The 25,896-nt window shown below is 43.0% G+C and overlaps 1 protein-coding gene and 1 long non-coding RNA gene across 4 annotated transcripts in view; one reads left to right on the forward strand and one right to left on the reverse strand.

The window, feature by feature from the left end:
* Nucleotides 1-25,896, reverse strand: part of KIFC3 (kinesin family member C3) — a 41,534-nt gene that overhangs the window by 13,332 nt on the left and 2,306 nt on the right. For all 3 annotated transcript variants that reach the window (XM_067552453.1, XM_067552471.1, XM_067552462.1), the window contains exons 2-13: nt 24,848-24,965; nt 21,656-21,801; nt 17,776-17,956; nt 11,835-12,031; nt 4,161-4,301; nt 3,785-4,024; nt 3,081-3,254; nt 2,548-2,695; nt 2,054-2,184; nt 1,646-1,757; nt 865-1,046; nt 328-432 (exon numbers count right to left, since the gene is read on the reverse strand). In XM_067552453.1, the coding sequence (XP_067408554.1) occupies nt 328-432; nt 865-1,046; nt 1,646-1,757; nt 2,054-2,184; nt 2,548-2,695; nt 3,081-3,254; nt 3,785-4,024; nt 4,161-4,301; nt 11,835-12,031; nt 17,776-17,956; nt 21,656-21,801; nt 24,848-24,929 (1,839 nt within the window). In that variant the 5' untranslated portion in view covers nt 24,930-24,965. The remainder of the gene's footprint in view (nt 1-327; nt 433-864; nt 1,047-1,645; nt 1,758-2,053; nt 2,185-2,547; nt 2,696-3,080; nt 3,255-3,784; nt 4,025-4,160; nt 4,302-11,834; nt 12,032-17,775; nt 17,957-21,655; nt 21,802-24,847; nt 24,966-25,896) is intronic.
* On the forward strand, nt 10,635-14,462 carry LOC137155997 (uncharacterized). The gene is made up of 2 exons (XR_010920631.1): nt 10,635-10,780; nt 11,832-14,462. It is a non-coding gene; the product is annotated as an uncharacterized lncRNA (long non-coding RNA).

The raw sequence follows: 25,896 nt of genomic DNA on the forward strand, positions 1-25,896 counted from the left end.
GCCAGGTTCCAATCTTTTTATTTCGACTGTTCTGCTGTCTGCATTGTGAGATTTGTTACAGACTTGGGCGGTGGCTAGTCAGGGCTGCTGTGCCTGGCTATCTGGGAACAATGTTGTTCTTGGTCACCGTGACAAAAGGGGAATTTACAGTTATCCAGGACCATATCCATTACATACAGTCCTCTAGGAGCCAACCCACCCCCACCGTTCCTAGAGAAGTGAGAAATGGTGACACTGAGCCACACAATACAGCAAGCAAAGCAGGAAGACACACAAAGGGAACACGGAGGAGGATAGAGAGAGAAAAGAGGAGAAGGGGAAATTTACCTCCATCGTATATGTCTTGCCTGCACCTGTCTGTCCATAGGCAAATATACAGACATTGTAGCCATCAATACAGGAAGTGATCAAGGCCTGGACTTCCTGGAACACCTGCCAATGGGGAAGAAATAAAAATGAATATGTACCCTTCAACATAACCACTCCCCCTGTTGCGCCTCTCACACAGATTGCACCTGGAAGGGACTGGCTGCGCTGGAATCTCTCATTTCTACATGAACTTCTTACATATCGTGGGGTGATGGAATGGCATATACATTTATACCAGCAGGAGCAGGGATACAGCTCACAAGTCTGCTTGAGTTCCACTCTGCCTGCTTATTGCTCATTTGAAGGGAAAAGTTGTCCTACCTCTAACTCACATTAGCCTTCTCTTCTCCATCCCTCCTCTACAGAAACAGGGAGCAATGAGTGATCTGTGACCTTATGAAATAATTGAATCTATACTCATGTTGACACACACCTTTCTCTTGCGATGGGAGTCCATGCTAATGTAATGGTACAGAAACATGCGGATATACTTACGTCTTGCTGTGTTGCTTGTGGGGAGAAAACCTTGTCCAATTCAAATGACACCTGCTTCCCTTTGTGCATCAGATGCAAGATCGCATCATCTTCAGGGTCAAAGGTCACTGTGTTGGCTGCTTCAGGCCCTTCCCCATCCTCTTTAGTTATTGGCCGGACTCGGCCAAATACACGGATATTTCCTTTACAATGACAAAAATAGAGAGACAAGCTCAGGCTCTTGATCAGCCCTTCCACCAATGATCTCTTTTTGTCTCTACAAGGGGCAGACGACAGCAAACACTTAATACAACCCACTTTCAGCTTCCTCATTCTCTTCTGCAACACCAGACCCCAAAGGTGGAGGCTCATGATGACACACTCAAAGACCACAAGTCAGATTGTGCAGATTTCCCTTAAAACAGATGTGCTGCTACAGCCCTGCACAGAACATGTGGAGAGTGATCCTGACCCTGAATGGGTGTTGGAGTCACAGTCACAAGACACTGTTGTCTACAACAGGCCACAACTCATGTCCCTAGTAGAGCACAGTGAAATCACCATGACCTGGAGATAGACAATAGGTTCCTGTGTGAAAGAAATGCTTCAGCTCCAATGCTGAAGTTTTTGTTATTGCCCTTATGCTAGATCCCCCAGAACCAACAATCTCAGTCTCAAGACTGAATGAGTGTCTAACTTCAGCCCTATAAAGAAGTTTGTAGTGGGAAGTCTCTGCAGCAATAATGTCACTCTCCAAAAAGACCAGCACTACATTACTGTCTAAATAATAGCTCACACGCACCTTTCAGCCGCACCAGTTCGTTGTGACATTTTTTGCGGAGCTGCAGCTCCCTGCGGTATTTCCGTAGTAGCTCCCGATTCGTGCTGTTCACCTCCTCAATGGCTTGCCCAATCTGAAGAGGAAGAGACACCAATGATGATGGGGGGGGGGGATGGGGATCACATTAAAGTATGGAGAACCCCACCACCACGATAGCACACCCACACACACACCACATACAACTCATTCACTGTCCAGGAACTAGAAAAGGAACCTAACAAGGGAAACATGAGGAATGTTCCCATGGCAGAGAATCAAACAGCCTCTGTATCCATCATGCTCTCTGTACAAATCTAACTGTGGCAGGATCAGAGCGCTGGTGCCAGGTCCCACTATACCGCAGAGTAAGGATTCTTCTGCCATCCTCACCTCTGCCTTGGCATTCCGCAGAGCTTCCTGGAGTAGAAGGGGGAAGTCTCGGACCTGCCGTTTCAGGCTGTTGTAATCATTGGTGAGGGTTCGGAGCGCTGGCTGGAGCGTGAGAAGGTTTGTCCGGACCCCTGCAAACAAACATTAAACCATTGATAATCCTTGCAGTAAGGAGAGAATGTGGGTCCATGTACAGAAAAGATCCCACCTTCAAGGTGAGAAAGCCCTTCCCCTGCTTGGATGCCTTCACTTGGAAGTCTAGGTCTGAACTCCAACTACCAACAGAGTGGATGGCAGGAATGTGGGAAAGATTTGCTAATGCTGCTGGGCATCTCCAAATCCAAGTGCAGCTTTCCTCTAGTAACACATAAGGAAGTCCTGGTGCCTAAGAGAATGCGTTGCATCACCTGGAAAGCTACATTCCCCAATACCTGTATCAGCTACCCACTCACATTCGTCAGGTTGTTGTGGGAATTTGCTTCCTCTATTCTCACCTGCCAAGTTCTCATGCACAGCTTTCATTTCTACTTGAGCTCGTGCAAATGCCTCTTCAATGGCCCGGTTCTTGTCATCTTCCATGTTCTGCATCTCCTCCAGCATCTGTCCATGAGTCCGCTCAAGCTCAGACTCGTACATCATAACCTAGGAAGGGAGCCAAATTGGAGTTATTACCCTGTGAACAAAAATCAGTATCACAGAGGACAAGCCCAACAGAACAGATTCACTCACCCACCCACACATTATTTCATGCAAACACTTATCAGAGTTTGTAAAAACTCTTTTACTCATACCATGAGGCTAGATGAGTAAATCAGAAACAGTAAATCAAAAAGGCTATTGAACAGGGAATAATGTGACCAATGGAACGTTTTCAAATTATTCCTCTACATTCCCTGTTGGACCCAGGGACCTGAGCTCTGAGGTTGATGCAGTTTGCTTTTTTTCTTTATAGATGTTTTTCTCTCCTTTTCGATCCACACATTATCTCTATCTGTATTTTCCCCATTCTCTATGCAACACTGAATACCTGGTCTCTGAGCTGGGCTGCAGTCTTCTGAGACTTCTGTAGCTGCTGTTCCATCTCCTTTAACACTTGTCTCTGCATCCCCACCTGCTCCTGCAAATACTGAGTCCGGGCCTGGGTTTCACACAGAGCCTGCTTTGTCTTGGATGACTCCACTTCCACTGGTTTGATGATATACTACAAAAAAGTTCCCAACACAAGCACTTGAAAAACTTCCCATTATCAGGCCTGGGACAGACATGGCATTGGCTGAATCAAGGGCATTTCCCACCACATTTTCAAGAAAGTTAATCCACAAGGATCAGATGAAACTGGCAAGTTCCTTACGGCTCAGTGCAGATCTGCATGACCATTACAGACTTACAATAACTTTAAACCGCTACTAGCATCTTTAGCACATAAAGCTGGAACTCTTATTTATATGACAGATTTCACCTACCTTAAGCACCTTGCAAAATGACATCCTGTAGAAGCTACTGACAAACAACGAACAGTATTCTAACCACCTGCAAGTGCTTCCTAGATTCTCTGAGTCAAATTCTAGCCCATTTTATACCCCCTTTGATATCAAGGGGTTGCCAGGGGAGATAGGTACAAATTCCACCAGGTTCTCTCTCTAAATGGAATTTTAAAAAACATACATTCTGTGTATGGATTTTTAACAGGCAATATGAATCATCCCTGATAAATAATTTGTTCCATCTCACCTTTATCTGTTGGGGTTGGGCTTTCAGGCTAGCTATAGTCTCCTGACTGTCCCGCAGCCGCCTGCTGAGCCGCTCCTCCTCCTCAGCCTTCTCTGCAAGAGAGTCCTTCAAGCGCAGCTCTACCTCTGCCAGGCGATTGGTCTTCTGCTGCACTTCCAGGTCCAGCTCTGACATCCTGCCTTTAGCCTCCTCCACCTCCAGCTGCAGCTGGGTCAGCCTTTCTTGCAGCCTTGCATTCTCCTGCAAACCATGTTGGGAGAGGAGGGAGAGAAAGTCTAGTTTCATGTGATCAGCAGGCAGAGGCACAGGCACATAATACATAATGAACAGGTCTGTATTTACACGCCCCCCACATCCCTCCTCGTGACCACTTTACCTGGATATGTTCGCAGTCAATACATTTCACATGCTGCTTCTTCAGTTTCTGCAGCTCTGCCTCACATGACTTCATTTCTTGCTTTAGGCGCTCGTTCTCTGCCACTAACAGATCCCGATGCTTTTCCAAGTCAGTGCCACCCTGAAAAGGGAACAAGGTGTTTGTTAGCCCAGTATCTTACTCTTATTCAGTGGGTCAAATTCTGTGCTCTCCCTACTCCCATGCAACACATTTGACTTCAGTGGAGTTGCACCAGTAAACAAAAGAACAGGATTTGGCACACTATCTTTAATAATGAAGGATTCTAACATTTTTCACAAACTGTACACATATAATACTACTGAAATGCAGCCATCTCTGGGGTGGAGGGCAGAATGCAGCCAGTGAATATCACAATAATAGTGGCATGATAAATTGTGTCCAAGGACACTAACAGCAAACTCCTGCTATGGAGAAGAGTGCCATGGCCTCTGTTTTAATGCTGAATTGGACAAATTCCCATGTAACTTAATGGATTTCAATTTATCTGCCTCAGGTTGATCAAAATCCAGCCACATCAAACCTATGGTTCTGGGAGTATTTCAAACATCATACTTAGGCTTCTAAACAATCCCCATCCATGCTAATAGTTCTTCCCTTTTTTTTTTGTTTTACTCTCTCATATGTAAAGTACTAAGGAACCAACAACTTCAACCAAAAATGTAACAGTCTCCTCAGGAAAAATACCTCTAGTGCAGATATAAAAAACAGATTAATTTCCAAGGGCTCACCACATCAGAACAGAGTCTGTTCACTTCCTGAGCCTGATCCAGGAGTTTCCCCTTCAGATTTTCAACCTGTCAACTCAGGTACAAGTTGACTAGGCGGGTCCCATCATCCCCTTTTCTATTAGGATCACAAACACCTCCTCCTAACACACACAGGCTCAGATTACACACATCTTCACTCAAATCTGCAATGCTCAGGCCAAAAAGTAAAATGCTTCAAGGCCCAGAGGGAAAAGTCATGAATTTCCTACAAGCCACACAGAGCCAAACTGATAGACTGGATAGTTCTGAGTTGTGGACCCCACTGGAGAAAGCAGTGTTCGAGACTACATTGGAAGGATGCTGTCCCTGAGAAGACAACTTACCATACCAGCAATCCTCACAGTACATCATCAGACAAGCAAATCACTCTCTTTATTTCTGTATGCCTGTAGAGAACCACATAGGCAGCTTTTCTAGAGAGAACTGTGTATGGAACAGCCCTCACTAAAGTTAGACTCTAATTGTGTTAAAAAATGAAGTAGATAAATTCATGGAGGACAGGTCCATCAGTGGCTCTTAGCCAGGATAGGCAGGAATGGCTGTTTTCCAGAGGCTGGGAATGGCCAATGGGATGGATCACTTGATGATGACCTGTTCTATTCATTCCCTCTGAAGCACCTGGAATTGGCCAGTATCGGAAGACAGGATACTGAGCTAGATAGACCATGGTCTGACCCAGTATGGCCATTTTTTTGTTCTAACTGTGAGCTGCCAATTTAATGATTAACAGAAAGTGGGGACATAAGGAGATTCAAGCTGGAAAGGGAATAGATTTATTTGGTCCCCTACTCCACCACTGGGTACCAGCGCAGCTATCTGGCAGTGTCTTCTCCAATCCAATCAGTATGAGATTGAACTGTTAGGACGTTTTTCCTGATATGCAGCAAAATTTTTCTTTGCTTAATTTCATCCCATTTCCTCTGCTAATTTGCACATTTGAGTGTTACCCACACAAAATAGTCATTTTCTGCCTCAATGCACTCTTTGTATGGCAGCTTGCCTCACATTTGATGATTAAAAATAAAAAAGCTTATTTTTCACATAACCTTCTCTACCATTTGAACATTTTGACATTTTATCCTCCATTCTTTCACCAAATCTTGGGAGAAAATTCAATAGATAAAAAACGTGTCTCATTGGAGAGATCTTCCACCACAACTGTGTTCAGAGATCAAATTGTTCCCTCCTCACCAGAGGTCTTTGCTTTCCTGTATCACTTTTTGCTTTTTTTTCCTAGGAAGATTTCCATTAATTTTTTTCCAGCAGTGGCTTTAAATTTCCTTTATTTTAAAGTTCTTCCAGGAGAATCCTCTTACAGAAGTCAAAGAATATATTTTTTTTCTGCGTACAGCACACCATTCCCATTCTGTGTGCAAGGGCTATCTATTCCAATGATAAAGCAGATAGAAATCTGTAGGCAGTGCTTAATATGTGCCAGGGTTTGCCAGGGCTGAGCCCCAGCACCTCTGGGCTCGGCAGTTAATAGCCGTGGCACCTCTGGGCTTGCTGCATCAGTTATGAATGTAAAACAATTGCTTGAGCCCCAGCATCTCTTTCATTACAAATGAAGCACTGTCTGTATGTTACTAGTGTACCCATCTTCATACTGATGAACTAGAGAAGTGGGGAATTTTGGCAAAATGTATGGGATTTCCGCAGAGCTCTCATTTAATTTTCAGCTCTACCTGGCCCTATTCTTCTATCAGTGTCAGGCAAGGACATTCCTTAAAATAAATTACCAAGGTTACTAAAATTAACCACTGCAACTCAGTTTTATAGGCTTCACACGAGCTTCACTACAGGAGTCCATTATTTTTACTTTATAGCGCCCCATTGAGTGCTGCCACATCACTAAAGACAAAATATAATGACCTAACTACGTCCACCTAAGTGCTACGCCTCTCGCAAAGGTGGAGTTATTAAGTGGCCGTAGTGGGTGAGTCACATGTTGGGAGCGACATTTAGGTGTAGACGCCTACAGAGCTAAGTCGTCGTAAGCTGCCTTGCATCAACCTAACTAGCGTAGAGCAGAGCTTAGCCTGGCTCACCTGTGTGTTAGTATTATTAAAACAAGTATCAGAGTTATAAAAATGTGCTTAGTGATAAGACTTTATTAAATGCTTGTAAATTGCTGGATGCATTAATCTCACCTACAACATCTGTATTTCATATTTAAGGATAAGATTCTGTCATGAAGGTCATGGGTTCTGTGACTTCCAGAGACCTCTGTGACATTTTCCACTTCAGTCCCAGGTGGCAGGGCTGGAGCTGTCAACCAGTGGGGCCCTGGAGCTCCAAGCCACCATGGGCGGCGGGGGGGACCTCTGCATCTCTTAGCTGCCACAGGCGGCAGGGGGGACCCAAGCTCCAAGCCAATATGGGCGGCAGTGGGGATCCCACAGCTCCGAGCCACCACGGGCAGCGGGGGGGACCCCACAGCTGTCAGGCACCGTGGCAATGGTACTGGACCCCTCCCTCCCCTCCTGCAGTAGGGCTGGGGCTCTCATCTCCCTCTCAGCCCCATTTTGTCACAATTATTTTTAGTAAAAGTCAGGGACAGGTCACAGGCTTCTGTGAATTTGTGTTTATTGCTTGTGACCTGTCCCTGACTTTTACTAAAAATAACCAGGACAGAATTGTAACTTTACTCATATTGTAAGTTAATATTTGAGCATTTGCATTGTAATCCTCAGTAGCTCTCTAAATCACCAGACCAGAGAGAGACATTAAATTAGTATGAAATGCTGGCTTACAACAAAAGGTGTTATGTCCTGCCCCACAGGGAAGGCCCATCAACACCAGAGGAACTGTTGTGGAATATCAAAGAGGACAAAAGACTTAGTTGCTTGCTTCTTCCTCACCTCCTGCATGAAGAGAAGCCATGCAAGTGAATTCCTCCCATTAGTTGAGCAGGCTGCTCAAAAATCCCTAATAAGCAGAAACTATCTCTATGCTGCTGAGACTCTAGAGGACAAGATTTCTAGGCATAAGCAAGGGGGGCCCTCAGCTATTTAGCCTGGGTTAGCCCTAAGGGACAAATAGAACTTGCTTGTTATACAAACATCTATGACCATTTGAAACTTAAGACTATAACACGTGTGCATGTATGTTTACCTGCTTTAACCTTGTAAATCACTCTTATTTCCTTTTCCTAGTTAATAAATCTTTAGATAGCTTGTTACAGGATTAGCTATGAGGATTGCCTTTGGTGTGAGATCTAACGTGCAGTTGACCTGGGATAAATGAATGGTCCTTTGGGACTGGGAGTAACTTGAATACTGTTGTGCCTTTTGGTCTAAGGGATCATCTATCACAAGGGCAAGCTGGCCTAGGTGACAAGATAGACTGGAGTCCCCAAGGGAACCATTTGTGACTCCATGGTTAGGTTGTTATATTGCCTGAGGAGTTTGCACTTGATAGGTGCAATCGAAGTATGGAACTCACAGCCAATTTGGGGTTTGTGACCTGCTTCTCAACAGTCTGCCCTGAGGTTGATTAATTATTCTTGAGCCACTGCAGGACAGCTTGACAACCTCCTGCCACGCCTCCTCCCCCCAGTTTACTTCTCCCAAGTTTACAATCTGGCTCTCAATCCCAACTCTTTGATTAGTATAGAAGCAGGGGTCTTTAGACACAAACATCTGGTGGTGTGTACTTCACACAAGGACCCCATTCTATTTTTCCCCATCCCAGTGCTCAATGCAGAAAGAAGGCTTGGATGGCCAAAGTGGTCCTGTAGTAGCTGAAGAGTGCCATGCCCCCTGGCTTTAGTAAGAGCTATCTCAAGGGGTCTGTAACAAATCTTTTGCTTCCCATGGCTCCCTATGAGAACAGACAGAACACAGAGCACTCAAAGCACATCCTTTTCCTCTGTTGGGATAACACTTTCCTTCCCTTGACACACACCCTAAAACAGGGGCTAAGAGGTTGGTCTGTGGAGTTTCCTCCCCAGCTTGGAAGGTCCTGGGTGCTGGGAGTGGATCAAACAAAAGAACTGAACCCAAACAGTCTTTCCAAGATGTAGTTACTATAAGTGATTTGGCTCCCTTCGACAATTTAATACCTGTATTTATTTTTTAGCTTATAACAAAGGGTCTCACATTTTTCTTATAAAGTGAACCATATCTTAATAGACAGAGAATCTCATTAGTGCTTCCCCCCCATCTCTGATCATGGAACATCTCTGTGGCAGCCACAGCAGGCAAGTACAAGGGACTATTTAGTGTACTTCAGCTTCTTTTAATAGAATTTAACAGCTGGAAGCAAGGAGAAGGAGCTATTATCATGTGAACAGCCAGCTCTCTACAGACCCTCAGTGAGCAGTGGGCCACAGTTTGGGAACTGCTGACTTAAAACAAATACATGTTTATATTATGCTACAATTAATTAAGCTCAGTTAAATTACGCCCATCTAATGAAGTAAAGTTAGATACTTAACTTACTTAAATACATAGGGGTCACATATTTTCTGAGATGCCACTCCACATTAGCTGTTACATTTAAAAAAGTACACTGTATTGCCTAAAAATTAGGTTTTCTGAGACAAGCTTCTACAAAACCTAAAACTAATAGAATTAGGAGTCTGTTTTTAAAACCAGATAGTCCCCAAATACTGCAGCATTGTGCAAGTGCATGAGAACCAGAAAGTGAAGCAGACTTGTTAAAAAAAAGTGAAACTCATTAGTCTACTTTCATTATCCAACCTGAGAGAAATGCAAAGAACATATAATGAATAAGTTGGATTTTTAAAAAATCACTTTTAATAACTAATCTATTAATGTCCATAACTTAGATTTCAATAAAATTCTCACTTCCCTTTAATATTGAAATTTCAAAGCAACAACATCAGCAGCATATCTCTGAAAAGCATAAAAACCTCTGGACACATACAATAGTTGGTCCTAATGTGAGGAAACAAAAACAAGTAAAAATATATCACAAGAATGTCTGCATACACATAGCCATCTATCCATGACTGGATTTATATACTTCATAATTGTCCAACTGCGGTCAATCACCCATGTCAGTCCTGAAATGTCTTTAAAATTAATAATATTTACAAACTTCACAAACACATAATGACACAAACACCACTCAAACTAAGTGATAACTGTAAGTACATTTAACATCAGAGTTTGTTAATGCTAAATTCATTAGCAGAACATTTACAGTGTTAAATTAGAAAATACCAGCTCATCTCTCTTCCTCAGATGAAGAGAGCAACAGGAGACACTGATTCACTTCACCTGGAGACCCACCCATTTCCTGGCAAAATAGGTGGAGTCTGGTGGTTGGTCTCCTGCCTAGACCTCACTGGTTCTATCTCCAGCCTGATCACAATTGCTAGAGATGACACCAACTGGTTTTCTTAGCTATGTCTGGCATGTAGGTGTGGCCTTAGCATCTATTATCCTTTAAAATCTCTTTAAAGAAATGTGACATATTAATTTATCCCTCTCCTTTGTCCACAGTTATTTTCCCTAGTAGAGTTGCCTCCTGTATACAATGTCATTCTTTTTAGCTGGTATAGGGCCATATTCTGCTTTAATTTATGCACATTGGTATCACACAGAGTAACCCAGCTGAACTCAATACAATTATTGGGTCTCGCTTACATCAGTGTAATTAAGAGCAGAATCAAACCATCATCATATGTAGAGTTATAATCCAACATCCCCTTCTCATGCACATTCTTTTTATTATGATCTTGTAGTCCCATTGTCTCATGAAGAAAAAAAATAGGGTTTTTGGGGGGCAGGTGGAGAGTTACCCAGTGTCACAGGATGTTGTTGCATTGTGACAAACAACCAGGTAATTATTTTTAAAAAATTCTGTTGTTGTTTCTTAGAAACCAAAGAATGTCTTTGTACCTCACGCATCACCCTTTCCCTGCACTCACCCACACACATACCTATTCTCTTATCAGTTTTCTCCTTCTCAGTTGGGAAACTGATTTTTCAATGTGTTTGGGTTTTTTTTCCATCCTGCCTTTTGAATGACACTACGATTAACTTACTTATTTGATCCAACAAACCTATCCTGCTGTGCCCTTTGTAAGCTCGCCAGTATAATTGACAATCACAGCATGGGGCTGAGAGTAGCTTTTGCTAGACTTTGTGTTTATCAAGTGCTTTTCATCAAGGGATTTATCACTTCATGAGATTATTGAAATGCGACAAAACTGGCTCAATAGAAGACAGAGGAAGTGAGGCATACAGCTGTTATAGCCACTTGTTCAAAATCAGAAAAAGACAAAGGCAGACTTGTGAATAACTCAGTCCTGATTCCTAGAGTCTTGCCCTAACCACTAGACCAGTGGTTTTCAAACTTTTTGAACTGAGCCCCCCCATTTGAGTTACAATTCTTGGTAGCGCCCCACACAACCCAGACAAAAAGAGGTGATTCAGGGGGTAGAGGGAGGTGTTCCCTCCCTGAGCTTGGCTGGGCTGGGCTGGGCTGAAGCCTGAACCACCTGGTGTCGCCACTTGTGCGCTCTCTCCACCCCCAAAATGTTCCTCAGTGCCCCACAGTTTGAAAAACTCTGCACTAGACCCATGAGTTGATGACTCCTGTATCTAGGTTCTGCAAAATAATTGCTTTAAAAATGTATTTCTTTGGCAGAAGAATTGTAGCTATAAGAAGAATCAGATCAGATATTTGGCGTAAGAACACTTGGAACATAGCAATTTGCATATAAGTTAAAATGTTGTCCTAAACACTATGGCCCCAATCCTCAAATGTATTCAGGCACTTAACTCCCATTGAACTCAATGGGAGTTAGGCACCTTATGCCTTTTGGAGTCTGGACCCTTAAAAATGTCTCTGTTCACTCACAGAGTTCTTCCTCCCCTGTCTCGTGCAGTACCTGATCCTGCAGTTGGACAGACACAGCAAGTTCTTCATTATCCCGTGCAGAAAGTTTCTCCTGCAGTGCCAGCAGCTCTTCCTGAAGCTGCAGCTTCTCCTCCTGCAGCTGGGCCATAGACTCCACCATCTTCTGGATCATAGGAAACTGATGTGCTCCCGACAAGGTGGAGCGTTTCCCACTAAAGAATCTTCCACCTGCAGCAAGACAAGAGTTAACATTTAAATGTACAAAGCGGCAGGTAGGGGTGCGGGAGGGGAGGGGTTGTAGCGGCATGTGATGAAGTGACAGACCGCACACCAGGAAAGGCCAGTGAGTGTGGACTAAAAATAGGGCCTATTACCTGATTAAAGTGGAGCAGGAGATGAAAAGAAAAGAGTCATAATAGCACCGAAAACCCCAGACTCCTTCCTGAGCTGTGTGGCCTAACCATGCTGTAGAAGAACATTTCATGGCTCCAGTAATCACCCCCTGCTCCAATCAAAGCTCTGAGTGAGGGAACCAGCAGGGAAGCCCGGTGCAATTCTGCCACCCCCAGAAGGAGCTGCTGGGATGCTCGCGTTGCAGAAGATGTATCATTTGATGGGAAGTTTTTCCTGAAAGAAGCGTGTGCCCCTTTTAACATAACTTGTTTATAAGAGTTCTATGCAAACCGACAAAACCAGATCGAGCCTGTGATTCCGTAAGCACCTAAGCATGTGCCTAACTACTCATGTGAGTGGTCTCACGCTGTGGTAGGACTCCAGTGTGCCCACATAGTAAAGTTACATGCGTGCTTAAATGTGTGTGGGGCTAGGGCTGAGGAAAGTGTCACAGAGAGCAGTTGAGGTAAATTCTGACTACTCAATACCTTAAAATATTTTTAAAATTTTCTTTAAAAGACATTCAGCTCATCCCAGATGGAAAATGGCGGCCACTGATACAAAGGAAGTTGGGGGGGGGAACAGTGTTCCAAGCACAGAGACACAAGCACGTGTGTTAGAGAAACAACAGAGTGAAACAGCGAAGACACAAACGTCACATCTCCACAATCACAACCCCGTATGAAACTCCCTGTTAGAGTTTGGCTGGTGGAAAATACATAGTGAACACACAAGCATGTGACGTTCATAAATACCCCTCTGCTTCTGTGCCCAGGGCTGAGGAGTTCATCACCCGCTGACTTCTGCATTCCTGGCGCCACGAGCAAGAAAGAAAACACACAGACAGAGCCCGTGATTTCATTTAAGAAGTAAAAAAATGCTTCTGGGCAAACTGAGGAAAATAACCCAATACACCCTTTGCAAAGGGCAATAGCTCTACCAAGATGGGGGGAGGGACTGAGCCAACGGAACTAACAGGTGTTTCACTCCTGGCTGTGGCCAACAGGTGAAGGAGAACATCAGCCACAATCAAAAGCATGACAACAAAGGCTATATAGTGAAGAGGGTAATGCTGAGAGGTAGTAAAACAATCGCCTTCCTCCATGCCATGTGCTGTAACCACCTAACAGTGCTCCACGGTCACATCTCACTCATTTTTCCCCATTTGGCTCCTATTTGTAATAATTTGGCCTTGCAAAACAGTGAGGGCAGGTTTGGTCTGCAGCTGCTATCTATGTCTCAAAGTAGTTACATGGCCCTCAGAATGGTAGTATCGGAGCACCTCACAATCATTAACAGATCTTATCCTCACAACACCCGTAAGAGGTGGGGAAGTACTAGCCCCATTTTTTAATTTTACAGCTAGGGAACTGAGACATGGGGTAGATTAGATAATTTGCCCAAAGCCACAGAGGAAGTCTGTGTCTGAGCCAGGATTCAAATGCATCTCTTATAAAAGCTCAGTCCAGTGACCTACTCACTAGTCCATCTTGCCTATGCAAGGCCCTTATTTCTACCCTAGTCTGAACTTCCTCTAGTAAAGTCAGGTCTAACTATTAATATTTTTTAATTCAGAGGAACAAAAATCACAAAATGGCATGAACTGCTGAATTCAGATGCCTTGATCTTAAACCAGTGGCAGGTGGGGGAGGGAGTGACAGTGGCTGCAATTCACAGTGACTGCAATTCACAGTGGACAAACAACCCAGAAAAGTGAGGAATTGTGGGGAAAACTGCTGCTATTTTCCCCCTGCCCTGCCCTCATGACAACATAATTGATGCCATAAGAGATTCAGAAGTGAGGAGACAAAAGGCACCTCACAGTTCCTCAGGCTTTATTGTTTTAACTGAAGTTAATTATGAAGGCAGCATTACTTTTTGGAAGAACGTTCAAGATGGCTTTTATGATATTTGGGTTTGTATTTTTGATTGGAGAAAGACTGCATATATCCCCTTTCCTAAAGACACCACACATTCATAGAAGCCTGCCTGTACATATGTTGTAGCTCATGTAACTAACTCCTCAAAGAACTTGCTAATTCCCAGGTGAAAGTAACCTGGGACCGACTAGTTCCCAGGATTTGGGATGACACTAGAAGGAGGCACTATGCTGGTGAGGAGGAAGAATCTGTGGCCAGTAGGAAGAGAGATTGGATCAGGATTCCAGCCTGCCATGAGTCCAATACTACTCTGCCCTGCCTCCCACTTGGTTTAAATAAGCACTACTGGAAATGACACATTTCTCTGGTTTTAAGGACAAAATGATGGGGCTAGTAATTGTCGGCTAACTGTGAGCAGCCATAGTTTCTTGCTTTATGAAAAGTGTATTTATCAGAAGAAGCTTCTTTTGCTACAAGACTAATTTTTTTTTCTATGTAAACATTTGGTAGCTCTGTCTCTTTTTTAAAGACACATGTTTGGACCATATGGAAGTGTTTAATGTACCAGCTGGGGGCCTTTGACTTGTTTTTCTGTATAGAGAAGTTATGGGACAGTGGTGTGAGCAAAAGGCTGAAAAGCAGGTATTGAGTTCTAATCCTAGCTCTGTCACTGATCTTGTGTGTGACCTTAGCCAGTTCAAAGGTATAACAAGATCCAATGGCTAGAAGTTGAAGCTAGGTAAATTCAAACTAGAAATAAGGTGCATATTTTTAACAGTGAGAGTAATTAACGATTAGAACAATTTACCAAGGGTTGTGGTGGATTCTCCGTCACTGGACATTTTAAAATCTAGATTGGATGTTTTCTAAAAGACACATTCTAGTTCAAATGGGAATTAATTTGGGGATGTGCTATGGCCTGTCGAGACATGATGTCAGAGTAGATGATCACCATGGTCCATTTTGGCCTATTTTCAAAAGTGACCACTGATTCTGGGTGGCATTTTTGCCTCAATTTTGGGGTGCTTGAGACACTTTTAAAGCAACTCAAATTGGGCATCCAAAAGCAGTGTACACATTTGTGGCCTTTATCCTCTCATAGTAACTTAGTTTCTCCATGTGTAAAAGACGGATAATATGTTAAGAAAAGAACCTGTAAAGTGATACATAAATGCAAAGTGTTGTTCCTTTGGGAGTGTTCTCTCAATTTAGAAGTGTTAGAGCAGGATTAAAGGAAGTGTCAGGGCATGTATGAAACCATGGTGTATATTATCCATTGTAATCCTGTGCTGGGACACTGAATCTTTCTGCTAGGGAGTTTAAACCATTCAATTTAAAACCATGGCAATCCTACACAACTTAATTCAAACACAGTGTGCAGATTATTCTATACTTTGAACATGTTCCCCTTTGGTACAGGGTGTATCATCTGTTCCAACATATTATTCTCCAGAAAACGTTCTTGGGAGACCCAAGGCTTGGAAAGGCAGGTCTACCAATGGAGCAGGCTGGCCTGCATTATATAACTTACCACACAGATTTACTGGTTTTGAAGTTAATTACACAGCAGTATCCTATATATGCTAGAGTTCAAAGCTGGGCAGATACTTTATAGTGTGAGTTTCTCTGCCACACAGACTTTTATGCTTGTTCTGAAAAACGTTTAAAGTGGACATCAGTGAGTTCCACAACAGCTGCAGCCAAATGTGGACAGTACACAAGTACTCATAAAACACGTTAATTATATAAGGGGCAGATCAGACCATAGGATTTATATGGGGCATTTAACACTGAAATTGTATAGAAGGTGCTGAAGTAGTCAGCAGAGGGTGTACAAATGAAATGACCTGTGATTTCAACACTTTGTGGCTTTTCAAATTGTTATAGCTGACTGGGTAGTACCTTGGACCTCCCTATTCTGTATCTGACTGGCATCTTACCAACCATTTGCCAGAGAATAGGGACTCTATAAAGCAGGGAAGTCTGCTACACCTATGAGCAAAGCCGGTAAAAAGATCAAGGAGCATTAGTGGACGGAGGGATCAGTTCAGATGAGTCTTTTGCTTGGGCTGGGCACAGCTAGAGAGGCAGCTAAAGGCTTAGCGAAGCAGTAGTGGGATCAGAGGCAGCAAGGGAGGAAGTAACTCAGAAGCAGCTGCAGGCATCAGAGAAGGGGGTTCCAAAAACTTGTGAAGATAAATCTAGGTTTAACTCACTGTAGACTTACTGTGGTTATGTCATTTTCACCTGCTAGTTCCCCTGCCTGAAAAGAGAGTTGCAGTTCATGCATCTACCCACTCCTTGCATTACTTTTGTCTCTTGGCATCTTACATTTCCATCTCTCATGCTTTCCCCCTTTCTTGGGCTCCTTCCTGGTTCTGTCACTGAGACTCCTCTTCCTCTCTCTAAGACGCTTGGCACTCTCACACACACACTCTGTCCTGCAGCTCACAGCGTGGAGAGAGAGGCCTCCCACAGATAACCCAGTAAGTTCTAAACCAGAGCAGGGATCGGAGTGACTCACTTGGATATATCTGGACAAGCCCAGGTAACTAGTTTCTGATGACGAGAAATAACAAATAATAGGAATCAAAATCTAATTTCCAGAACAGTTTCTGCATAGCCTCTTCCTCACCAAATACACAAGGCCTAAGTTTATACATTAGGAGTAACCCCAGAGAAGTCAATGGAGTTAAACTGGTGTTAGTGGATAAGAATCAGATCTGCCATTTCTCTCATAAAAGTGAATAGACTTCCATGCACCTTTAGTAAAAAATTCTTGTTTCACCTCCTTTTCCCCACCAAACAGATTACAATCCTGAAGAGAACACTTCTGTTCACTGGACTTTTGTACTAGCGATGTTGCCTATAGAAGGGTGGAAAGCAGGACAAAGGGAGCACTTAGGACTTGATTTCTGCCAAATTCACATTGTCCACTTAGGAAGTTAACCAGGGAGATGTATATAAGAGCTCTGAATGACTATCAAGAGTAGACTAGCTTCTTGAACACATTACAATGGACACTCAGCAATAGCACGACAGAAAAGATGAGGTTCCACATTTGAGCTGCCAATTTAACTGCTTAAGATTCAAAAAAGTATCTGGCCAAGAAGCAACTTTCAAAGCAAGCAGTATAATCTTAAATGCCACTTATCTCCTCTAGTGGGAGGGGGGCTGAAAAAAAACCAGAACATTTAAACGAGACCCAAGAGCACAGAGACAGGCGTCCGTAGTACTAGGCTAAGCAGACATAGAACAAGATAAATACTTGGACGGAGGAGATTCAGGAGAGCAGGGATGAAAAGGAAAGGAGGAGGCAATGCACTAGGAGGGAACAGGTAATTATAATGACATTGTGATAGTTTCCTTGACAGAGGAGAAATAAACAAAATCACTGTGCTTCAGATCAAAGTATTAAATGAAACTGTCAGTGACCCAAAGTGACGCAGCAGAGATTATTTTGCACACCTGTGTGCAAACACTTAGTTTGCATTTGATTCCTCCTGAGCCAAACTCATTTCCTAGTAAGTAATCAGTTTCTGTTTATATTAAAGAATCATTGGATTAGGTGTGAGCTGAGGAAATTCACTTACCCTCTATCTCATTTCACTATGAAGCAGTTTCTTTCTGATTTTGTTGCTTTGAGACAGAGATAGGCATGAGAATTAATGGCCATCAGTTCCATGCCCCCTCCTTTACCTGTTTTCTCAACGTTCATGATGCAGGCTTCCTGCCCCTGAGCTCCAGTGTCCCAGTTGTGAGCAGACCCCGACCTCTTCTCTATGCCCAGCTTCTGGGTCCTACACTGAGTCTGTGGTTGATGATGCTTCTCCTCGTTCTTCACCTGACTCTTGTACTCGCACAACTTGTCCTGCAAGGCCTGCGTCCAAAACATAACCATTTTCCCTTTAAAGGGCATTGTAACTCAAGGGAACATAAACTCTCCCTAGACTTCCCATCATAGGCTGATTGAGATTTTGAAAGGTCACCCTGTGTCCCAGGATATTGAAATAATTACAGGCACCTTAGTATCACACAGTATGTCACAATGTATTTCTGCTGCCTTTGCATTTTCATTGCTTCCCCACACCACTCTGATCCAGTCAACTCCCCACCTGCTAAAACCAAACTCCTTCCCATTGCTGTTCCAACCTAATCAAACTCCAGCCTATGTCACCCGATAAACCCATTAGTGCCCTCTTTCCCAATGTCCTCCTATGTTCTCCCACACTTTCCCTCCGTCTTTCAGATCTCATCATCTTCAGATTTCCAAAAGGTCAGTCACAAGGCAAAAGACAAGAAGCAGATACACATGATCTCAAATACAAACTACAGACTGGAAATCAGCATCTTGCGTAGCGGTCATTTTTCAAAGTTCAAAAACTTTATTTTGGAGAGAAAGGAACAAGGAGGAGACAGGCGGGGGACAGAAAAGGAGACAGCAATGTAAGAAAAAATTATACTCAATTACAGTGACTGAGGCTGATCCATTCATCGCACACAAGGTGATTTCCTGATTGCAATCAGGCGAGTCAAACCAAGATTAATGAGAAAAAGGAGGAGGAAAGAAAAATCAGTTTAAGCAGGAATGAAAACCGACATAGTGAATCAGAAACCACAGACAGAAAAGATGCATTAAGTCATCTAGTCCATCTAGCCCCAAACATGGTTCAATGCAGGATTATGCCTCTCACTACATTTGCTAGTGCTTTGTCCAATCTAATCACCAATCAATGAGGCTTCCACCACATCCCTCAGGACATCACCAGAGCCTTACAGATCTCAATGTCAGGAAGTTTTCATTGGCATTCAACTTCAATTTTCCGTTCCTTAATTTCATCCCATTCCTCCTAGTTACACCCCAATCCTTTAGCCACCTTAAACAAGTCCTCACTCTCCTTAATGTTTTACATCTCGCAAATACTGGTAGATAGTCATGTCTCTCCCTGTCTTTGTTGTGGTTTAGCCAAGATGCACATACTTAGTTTAGTCCATCCTTTAATATATTTGTATGTGTTTTTTAATCTATCCTCATAAATCAGTGCCTCCAGCTTCTTAATCACATTTATTGTTCTCTATATTCTTTCCAATTTGTCAGCACCTCACTGGTAGAGAGGGACCCTGTCCTATATACAGTATTTTAGTTGGGGAAGTCATTCTACAGACTGCCACTTCTGTGTTCCATGACATGTTGCTGAATTAACACTGGCTTTTTCTGCTGCTTTATCACATTGTAAACCCATTTCTATGGACCATTTAACTTCAATGAACCACTGTTCAGAAGCACAGAATTGGAGCAAGCCTAATTTCTAACAGTTTTACCTGAGTATGAAAGATCTGGAAGGATGGACAGGAAAAAGGGGATTATCATAATTTATGTAACTATTATTCAGTAGCTTGAAAAAAAAATCTATATTCTTCTCCATTCCAGGAGCAAGCCTTCTCCTTTCGGCTACCACAATAAAGATTACACTGCTTCTGGTACTCTGCCAGGACTGCCTTAATGGCCTGCAGACAGGATTTGAAGCTGTGTCTATCGTGACAATTATAGGGATTTCTCCACTGTTGATCTAGTGCCAATACACCTCTGATGGCACTTGCAATGATAGGGGCACTAGTGTAGGCCAGGCACTAGCATTTTCACCACCATGTTATCTAAGCCTGCTAAAAGCAAGTAAAAAGCACCAACAGCCAGACTACACTAGCACTCTCACCTTTGCTATCCCCAGTGGAACTGCACTGGTGCTGGAGCAATGTTGGAAGACTTTCTCAAAACTGTCAGTGTGGACAAGGTTTTAGTGTAATCTGTTCACTGACTGAGATTTGAGAACTTTCCCCCACCCCATTCAGAAGTTACTTTTATTAGTTACCCTGTATCTATAGTGTTCTGAAAAAAGACAAGTTTTAGTGGTAAAACTTTATGGTCTAGACCAAGCTAAAGATCACAAAACACTGTGCAATAGGCGAGCAGTGCCAAACAAATAAGTCCCTGCTCTGAAGAGCATAAACCTGAAATTCATGAGAGGGTACAATACACAACACAGATTGGTGAATGGTTATTACAATTGGAATGTTTCTGATTTTAACTTCAAGTTGAGGGAGAACAATTCTCGAACTGCAGCCAGAAAATGATATGTTGCATTTTTATAGTGCCCTTCATTCCACATGCTAGAAGCACTTTCCAAAAGGTAATTCATGAAGAAGCTATACTACATTCCTGTGAAACAGATAGGTATTGTCTCCATTTTATAGAGACACAGTTTAAGTGACTTGCCCAAAGTGCTGGAGAGTGCTGGATTTGCCCAAACTCCAACAATGAATGAGTGGCAGAAATGGAACTAGAACCTAGGAGTTCTGACGCTCAGTCCTTTGTTCTAACACCTCCATGAGAAATTCCTACCATCTTGTCCCACACCCATCGAAACATTAGTTAGTAAACACTATTGCACAACCCTAGATATGGGATAATGTCTATGCAAAGCGTGTTTGTATGTTTTAACTTCTTCCTCCCTTGAATGATTATTATTTAGCACAAAAGCAACACCAAAAATGTTACTCATAACAGTTCCACTAAGTCTTTACCACTTCCTCACTGGATTTGATTTTCTAACTCTTTCCAGACAACTCAAATATATTTTTCCAACACCCTTTCCATCTCCCCTCAGGGAATACAGTATTACAGCAAAGTGCCTTTACACAGCAGAATAAATTGTATTTTGAAAAGGAATGATCTAGTTTTAAAAATCTGGCACCTAAATCAAAGAGTGGTTTAAAAAACGAATTACTAATTGCTCCACAGTCAGAGCTCCTACCTTATTCTTTAGAGGGCTTTCTGCTGTGAGAGTGTGGGAGTACTAAGTTCGATCAGCTATGAGCGCCACTATGAAGACACTTATCATATTCCCCCCAAATGCAACCTGCTGGGAGATGTTGAGATCCCTACTACTGATTTTTGGTTTGGGATCCTCTATGATAATGGCCTTGATCCTGGGCTGTGGCTAAGATGAGTTAAGTGCAGCCTATATCTAGGGAGCACAAAGGTGACTGTATGATTTCCAGATCTCGAAACTGCTGAGGATTGATTCAGCCTTTGACACAAGTTAGAGCAGCCTCAGGGGCTGCTTTGACTTACACCCTGCCTGCAACAGTCCCCAAGTGACCACCCAACAGATCAAAATAGCCAGAATGCTGAGCATTCCAGTCTCCTGCCTTCCTTCCCCAACACATCCCTTCTCTTCCCAAGACATGTCCCTGACATGTCCAGGCACCAGAGGTTGTGATGAGGCCTGGTATAGTGCCATTACATCAGTCTAATGTCACCAGGAAATTCTTCTTACACCTCAGGTATTCCCCAGTGAAAAGTTCAGCTGGCTTTTGGCTCCTTTACACTGCAGGCAGATGACTTCTAGATCCCAATATAATATTTAGTTGATAACCCACTCCCTGTCCCATAAAGACACAGCTGAAAAGACACACAGTTGAAGCAGAAAACCACAGAGTGCCAGAGGATAAAGAATGTGTTCTCAGTATGTGCTCGGTCTCTCGTTCCTCACTCAGAAGTGGACCAGGAGTTTCTTACCTGTACAGTCAGGTAGAGGTTGCGTGGACTTCCAGAGCTGGACCAGTTCACACTGAGGGTTTTATGTTGGACCAATGCAGGCAGCACAGGAATCTGGACAGAGGAATCCTCTTCACTTTCACTGATGAGTGAATCTTTTCCTTTCCCTTAAACAAAATAAAAAATAATGTTAAATAAATCACCTCAGTAGAAACTAACTACAAACAGCAAGAGAGTGAGGAGGGATTCCTTTAGATTGATTCAGTCTCACGTGTGCCTCCTGTTCTCATTCAACAAGCCTATCTCCTCCTCCCCACGAGTTCTGTTCCATGTCATCCATCATCATGCTAGTAACTGAAGCTGGTATTCAAGCCCCCTCCCTTCTCTGGCTCACAGCCAAGGTCATTAACAACTACAGTGAAGCTTTCAATTCCTGCTGCCCAAAATACTTCAGGTCAATGAAGAAACCATGAGCTTTGTATAAAATCTCAGCCACAGGCATCTCCCATATACTAGAGAGACAAGGAGAAAAGAGGAGAAGGAGAAGATCTAAGCAAAGCTACAGTCCCCCTAGCTGAGTGAGCTGAGATCTGTGAAACTCATTTCACATATGACCACCACTTCCTCTTTGTACATCATTTGGAAAATGTAAAGCATCATACAAGAAAAAAGTATTATTACAACTTTGGCAATGTTGATGAGCAAAATGAGCCCTTTAGGGCAGGAATGATCTGTTGGCAAATGAACATAAGTTACAGGAATCCAAACTATAGCCTCCACAATCTATTCATGTATCTTTATGAAGAATCCTGTAAAGAATCCAAACAGACTCTGAAGAATTATGCAAACTCCACCTCTCAATCTATAATGTTGTCAAAAGCCTGAATTCTTCTGTACTGTCAAAACTCCCACACCAGGGGATTGGGAATCAGGACTCCTGGGTTCTCCTCGCACCTCTGCCACTCACTTATTTTGTGACTTCAGTATCCATGCTCTTACCCCATCAAGTTGCCTGACCATGTCTGCATCACAAAACCTGTCTAACTGACAATGCAGGATTAGTGAGATAACACCTCATTCCCCCAGAATGTGCTTTTCATTACAGAATCAGAACCAAGAAGGACAAATTTAGAGGCAGAGTGGTCATTCAGTTCCTTTCTGGGTCCAAATGTAGAAGAAGCTCCCTTGAGAAAAAGGGGATCATCTCCCAGCTCTCTCAATGCTCAGCCAAAATCAACCCCTGGATGAAGAGCAGCTGGCTAAAGCTGAACCCTGACAGGACTGAAGTGATGATAGTCGGAAGTGGGAAGCACTTTGAAGAACTTGTCTCCTCTCTCATATCTCCCACTCTCAAGAATGTCTGTTACCACAAGGCTATGGGTTGATGTGGTTGTGGATTCCTCGGTGCTGTTGGACACTTATATAGCCATGGTGGCAAAAAACTCTTCTGTGATCAGCATGAGATTGTGTTCCATCCTGCCAGACGCAGACCCAGTTACGGTGACCCACACACTGGTGACTTCCAGGCTTAATCATTGCAACTCCTTACAATGAATGGAATGAAGCTCCAGCTGCTGCAAAACACAGCTACCCCTCTGCTTAGCAACACAGATCATCATGACCATATACACTCACTCGGCTCTCTGCACTGACTACGCAAGATCTCTTTCCTGATATTCAAAGCCCTATATAAAAGTAGCCCAAACTATCTTAGAGATCACTTTTTCCTCAGTGACCTTAACTTCCTATGACAGCTACGTCCCATTAGTATAATGAATATACGGGCCACAGAGGGAGGCTTGTAAGGGTGGAAAACAGAACTTTCACAGGAGCTGGATTTAAACTACGGAACCGAGTCCTGCAAGAAATAAGAGTGACGGCAGGCCTCTCCATGCCCAGAACTAAATGCAAAAATGAGCTGTTCAACTGAGCTTTCCCACGATCAGTTCATCTCTCTCTCACACTCACACACAAACACTCCCCCCCACCCTCCCCCCAAAAAAAACCTACTATAAATAAGTCAAGCCATTTCTCCTACAGGCTGGAAAGGGGCAGAGAGAGATTGTTATTGCTATTTCTGTTCTTAAATAGTTGGGATGTACTTAGGTACTGTGGTGAGGAGGGCTGTATCCATGCAAGATAGACATATAATCTTGCTGAGCATGTCATTTTGCCTCCCTATGCCTCTATTTCTCCATCTTTAGAATATAAATAACAACCTTTCAAAATCACTTGTAGTTCCTTGGATAAAAGGTATTACATACATGCAATTAATATACATTAATATACCTACCAGGTAGGACACAGTCTGATGATAATCACACAGTACACTTGCTTTTTGTTTCTCACCCCCCACTGCCCAGTAACAAAGGAATTGTATTAGCTCAGTGGGGAATGGGCACGGGGAAAAATGAAAACATATTTTCAGATCCTTGTTGCTGCAGATCAGTCCAACCTCTCAGATACATACTTTTACGGTCAGTAGTTAGAAATCGGAGAAGAAACAACACATAGACGAATTGCTGGGTCAGTCTGAACAGTAAGAGTCCAGGCAATCCATTTGTTTTTGATTTCCCACCCAAAATATTTATCCCCTTCTCTAAAACCTGGCTGTAACATTTAGCCCTAGAATGACCCTGAAGCCCAAGATCAGTGTAAAGAGACAGTGTGTGTTGTGTATAACTGCATACAAGCAGCAGCATGTTTCAGCAAGCAGGTTTCCGTTCTTCTAGCTACTTTTATAAAAGACGTCAGTCCCTGAAGAAGAAAAGGTTAAACTAAACTCACCTATTTGCTTTACGTGCTTTAGAAAGATAACAAACCCTCACAAGGAGCTGAGATGAAGGACGAACAGAAGCCACATGTTTTTCTTCCATGCAGATCACAGATAATTTTTTTCTTTTACATGTTAAAATTTAACTTTTGTCCCAAGGCGTCTCACTAGAAACGGGGGACAGGAGCCTTTCACCCTTCTGCACCGCAGCAGCACTGAAACACCTGTCATCAGCTGAGCCCTGTTGTTACCTAACAGCTTTTGTCTGTTTTGGAATTGCTTCCCCGAAACCTTTCTAGTCTCATCTCTGGCATCTAAAAAGAAATGTCAAAAATGTGGGCTTGCTGGTTTTCTAGCCTCTCCTGGCTGGAGTGTGAGAAAGGGTGTGAGCATGAGTGGGCTGGGCATGGAATGGGATGAGCCATTACTTAAATACTCACTGTCAAGAGGGAGGTCCTTTTTCCACAGGTCTTTCAACGAGGAAGTAGGTCCCAGGTCCCAGGTCTTGCGAGATGTAATCATGGCATAGGGTTCCAAAGCAGACTGACACCTCGAGGCCTGGGAATAAACATAAACAAAGATATTCCAGCTACAGGAAGTTAGCAGCCAAGATGACATACTGTAGCAAGCCATGCAAGTAGCAATGTCCCCAAATTGATTACTACTTCCACACAGATCTGGGACTATTCATATTTTAATACTGGGGATTTGTCTAAATGAGAAACACTGACCCATAAAAAGCAGACGTTACACACACTGTATCTGTAATTAACTTTAATAATTCCTGTTTGCAATGTTGTTGTAGCTGTGTTGCTTCCTTCTTGCTCATGTTGTGATGTTTCCATTTTAAGCAGCAAAATCTGATAGCTTCCATAGTTGTTTGCAATGTTGTTTATCTGTGTTGTTTTGGTTAATAATTCTTGTATCATTTCCAGCTTCTTCCACTACTACATTTGATTTTATAACTTTTAGACTGTAAGTTATTCAGGGCAGGAATCATGTCTTCCTATGAGTTTGGATAGCACCTAGCACAATGGCCAGGAAATAAGCGTCAGTCTCTGACCTGTACTCCTATGCATCACCCTCTTATTCTAGTGCTGTGATCTTGATTGGGGCCTTCAAAAGTGCTATCACAATACAAAGAATAGCAAAGATATCCAGGGTCTTTCTTCAGTTGTTGAGCCTCATTCTCATGTTGCACCAATTTTTCACCAGTGGACTTCAGTGGAATTACTTCCTAATTTAAACATTTGTAATTTAGATCGGAATCAGACTCAGTGTGTCCCACAATCAGGCCATCATAGCATGAAAAACCTTAGACCACAGAAGCTGGAAGCAGACTGGGGGGGGAGAAAGACTCCTATCAAAGCTGTTTTACAAAGTGGCATGTGCCATCTGGATGCCCAGGCCTTCCAAGTCCACTGCGTCCCACTCATCTGGAAAGACTCCCTCATTTGGGATTAAATTGTGAGGAAATTTTTTAATCCTC

This window comes from Emydura macquarii, unplaced genomic scaffold (genome assembly GCF_026122565.2).
Source record: "Emydura macquarii macquarii isolate MOO-44397 ecotype Brisbane River unplaced genomic scaffold, CSIRO-AGI_Emac_v2 contig_295, whole genome shotgun sequence".
NCBI classification, from domain to species: domain Eukaryota; kingdom Metazoa; phylum Chordata; order Testudines; family Chelidae; genus Emydura; species Emydura macquarii.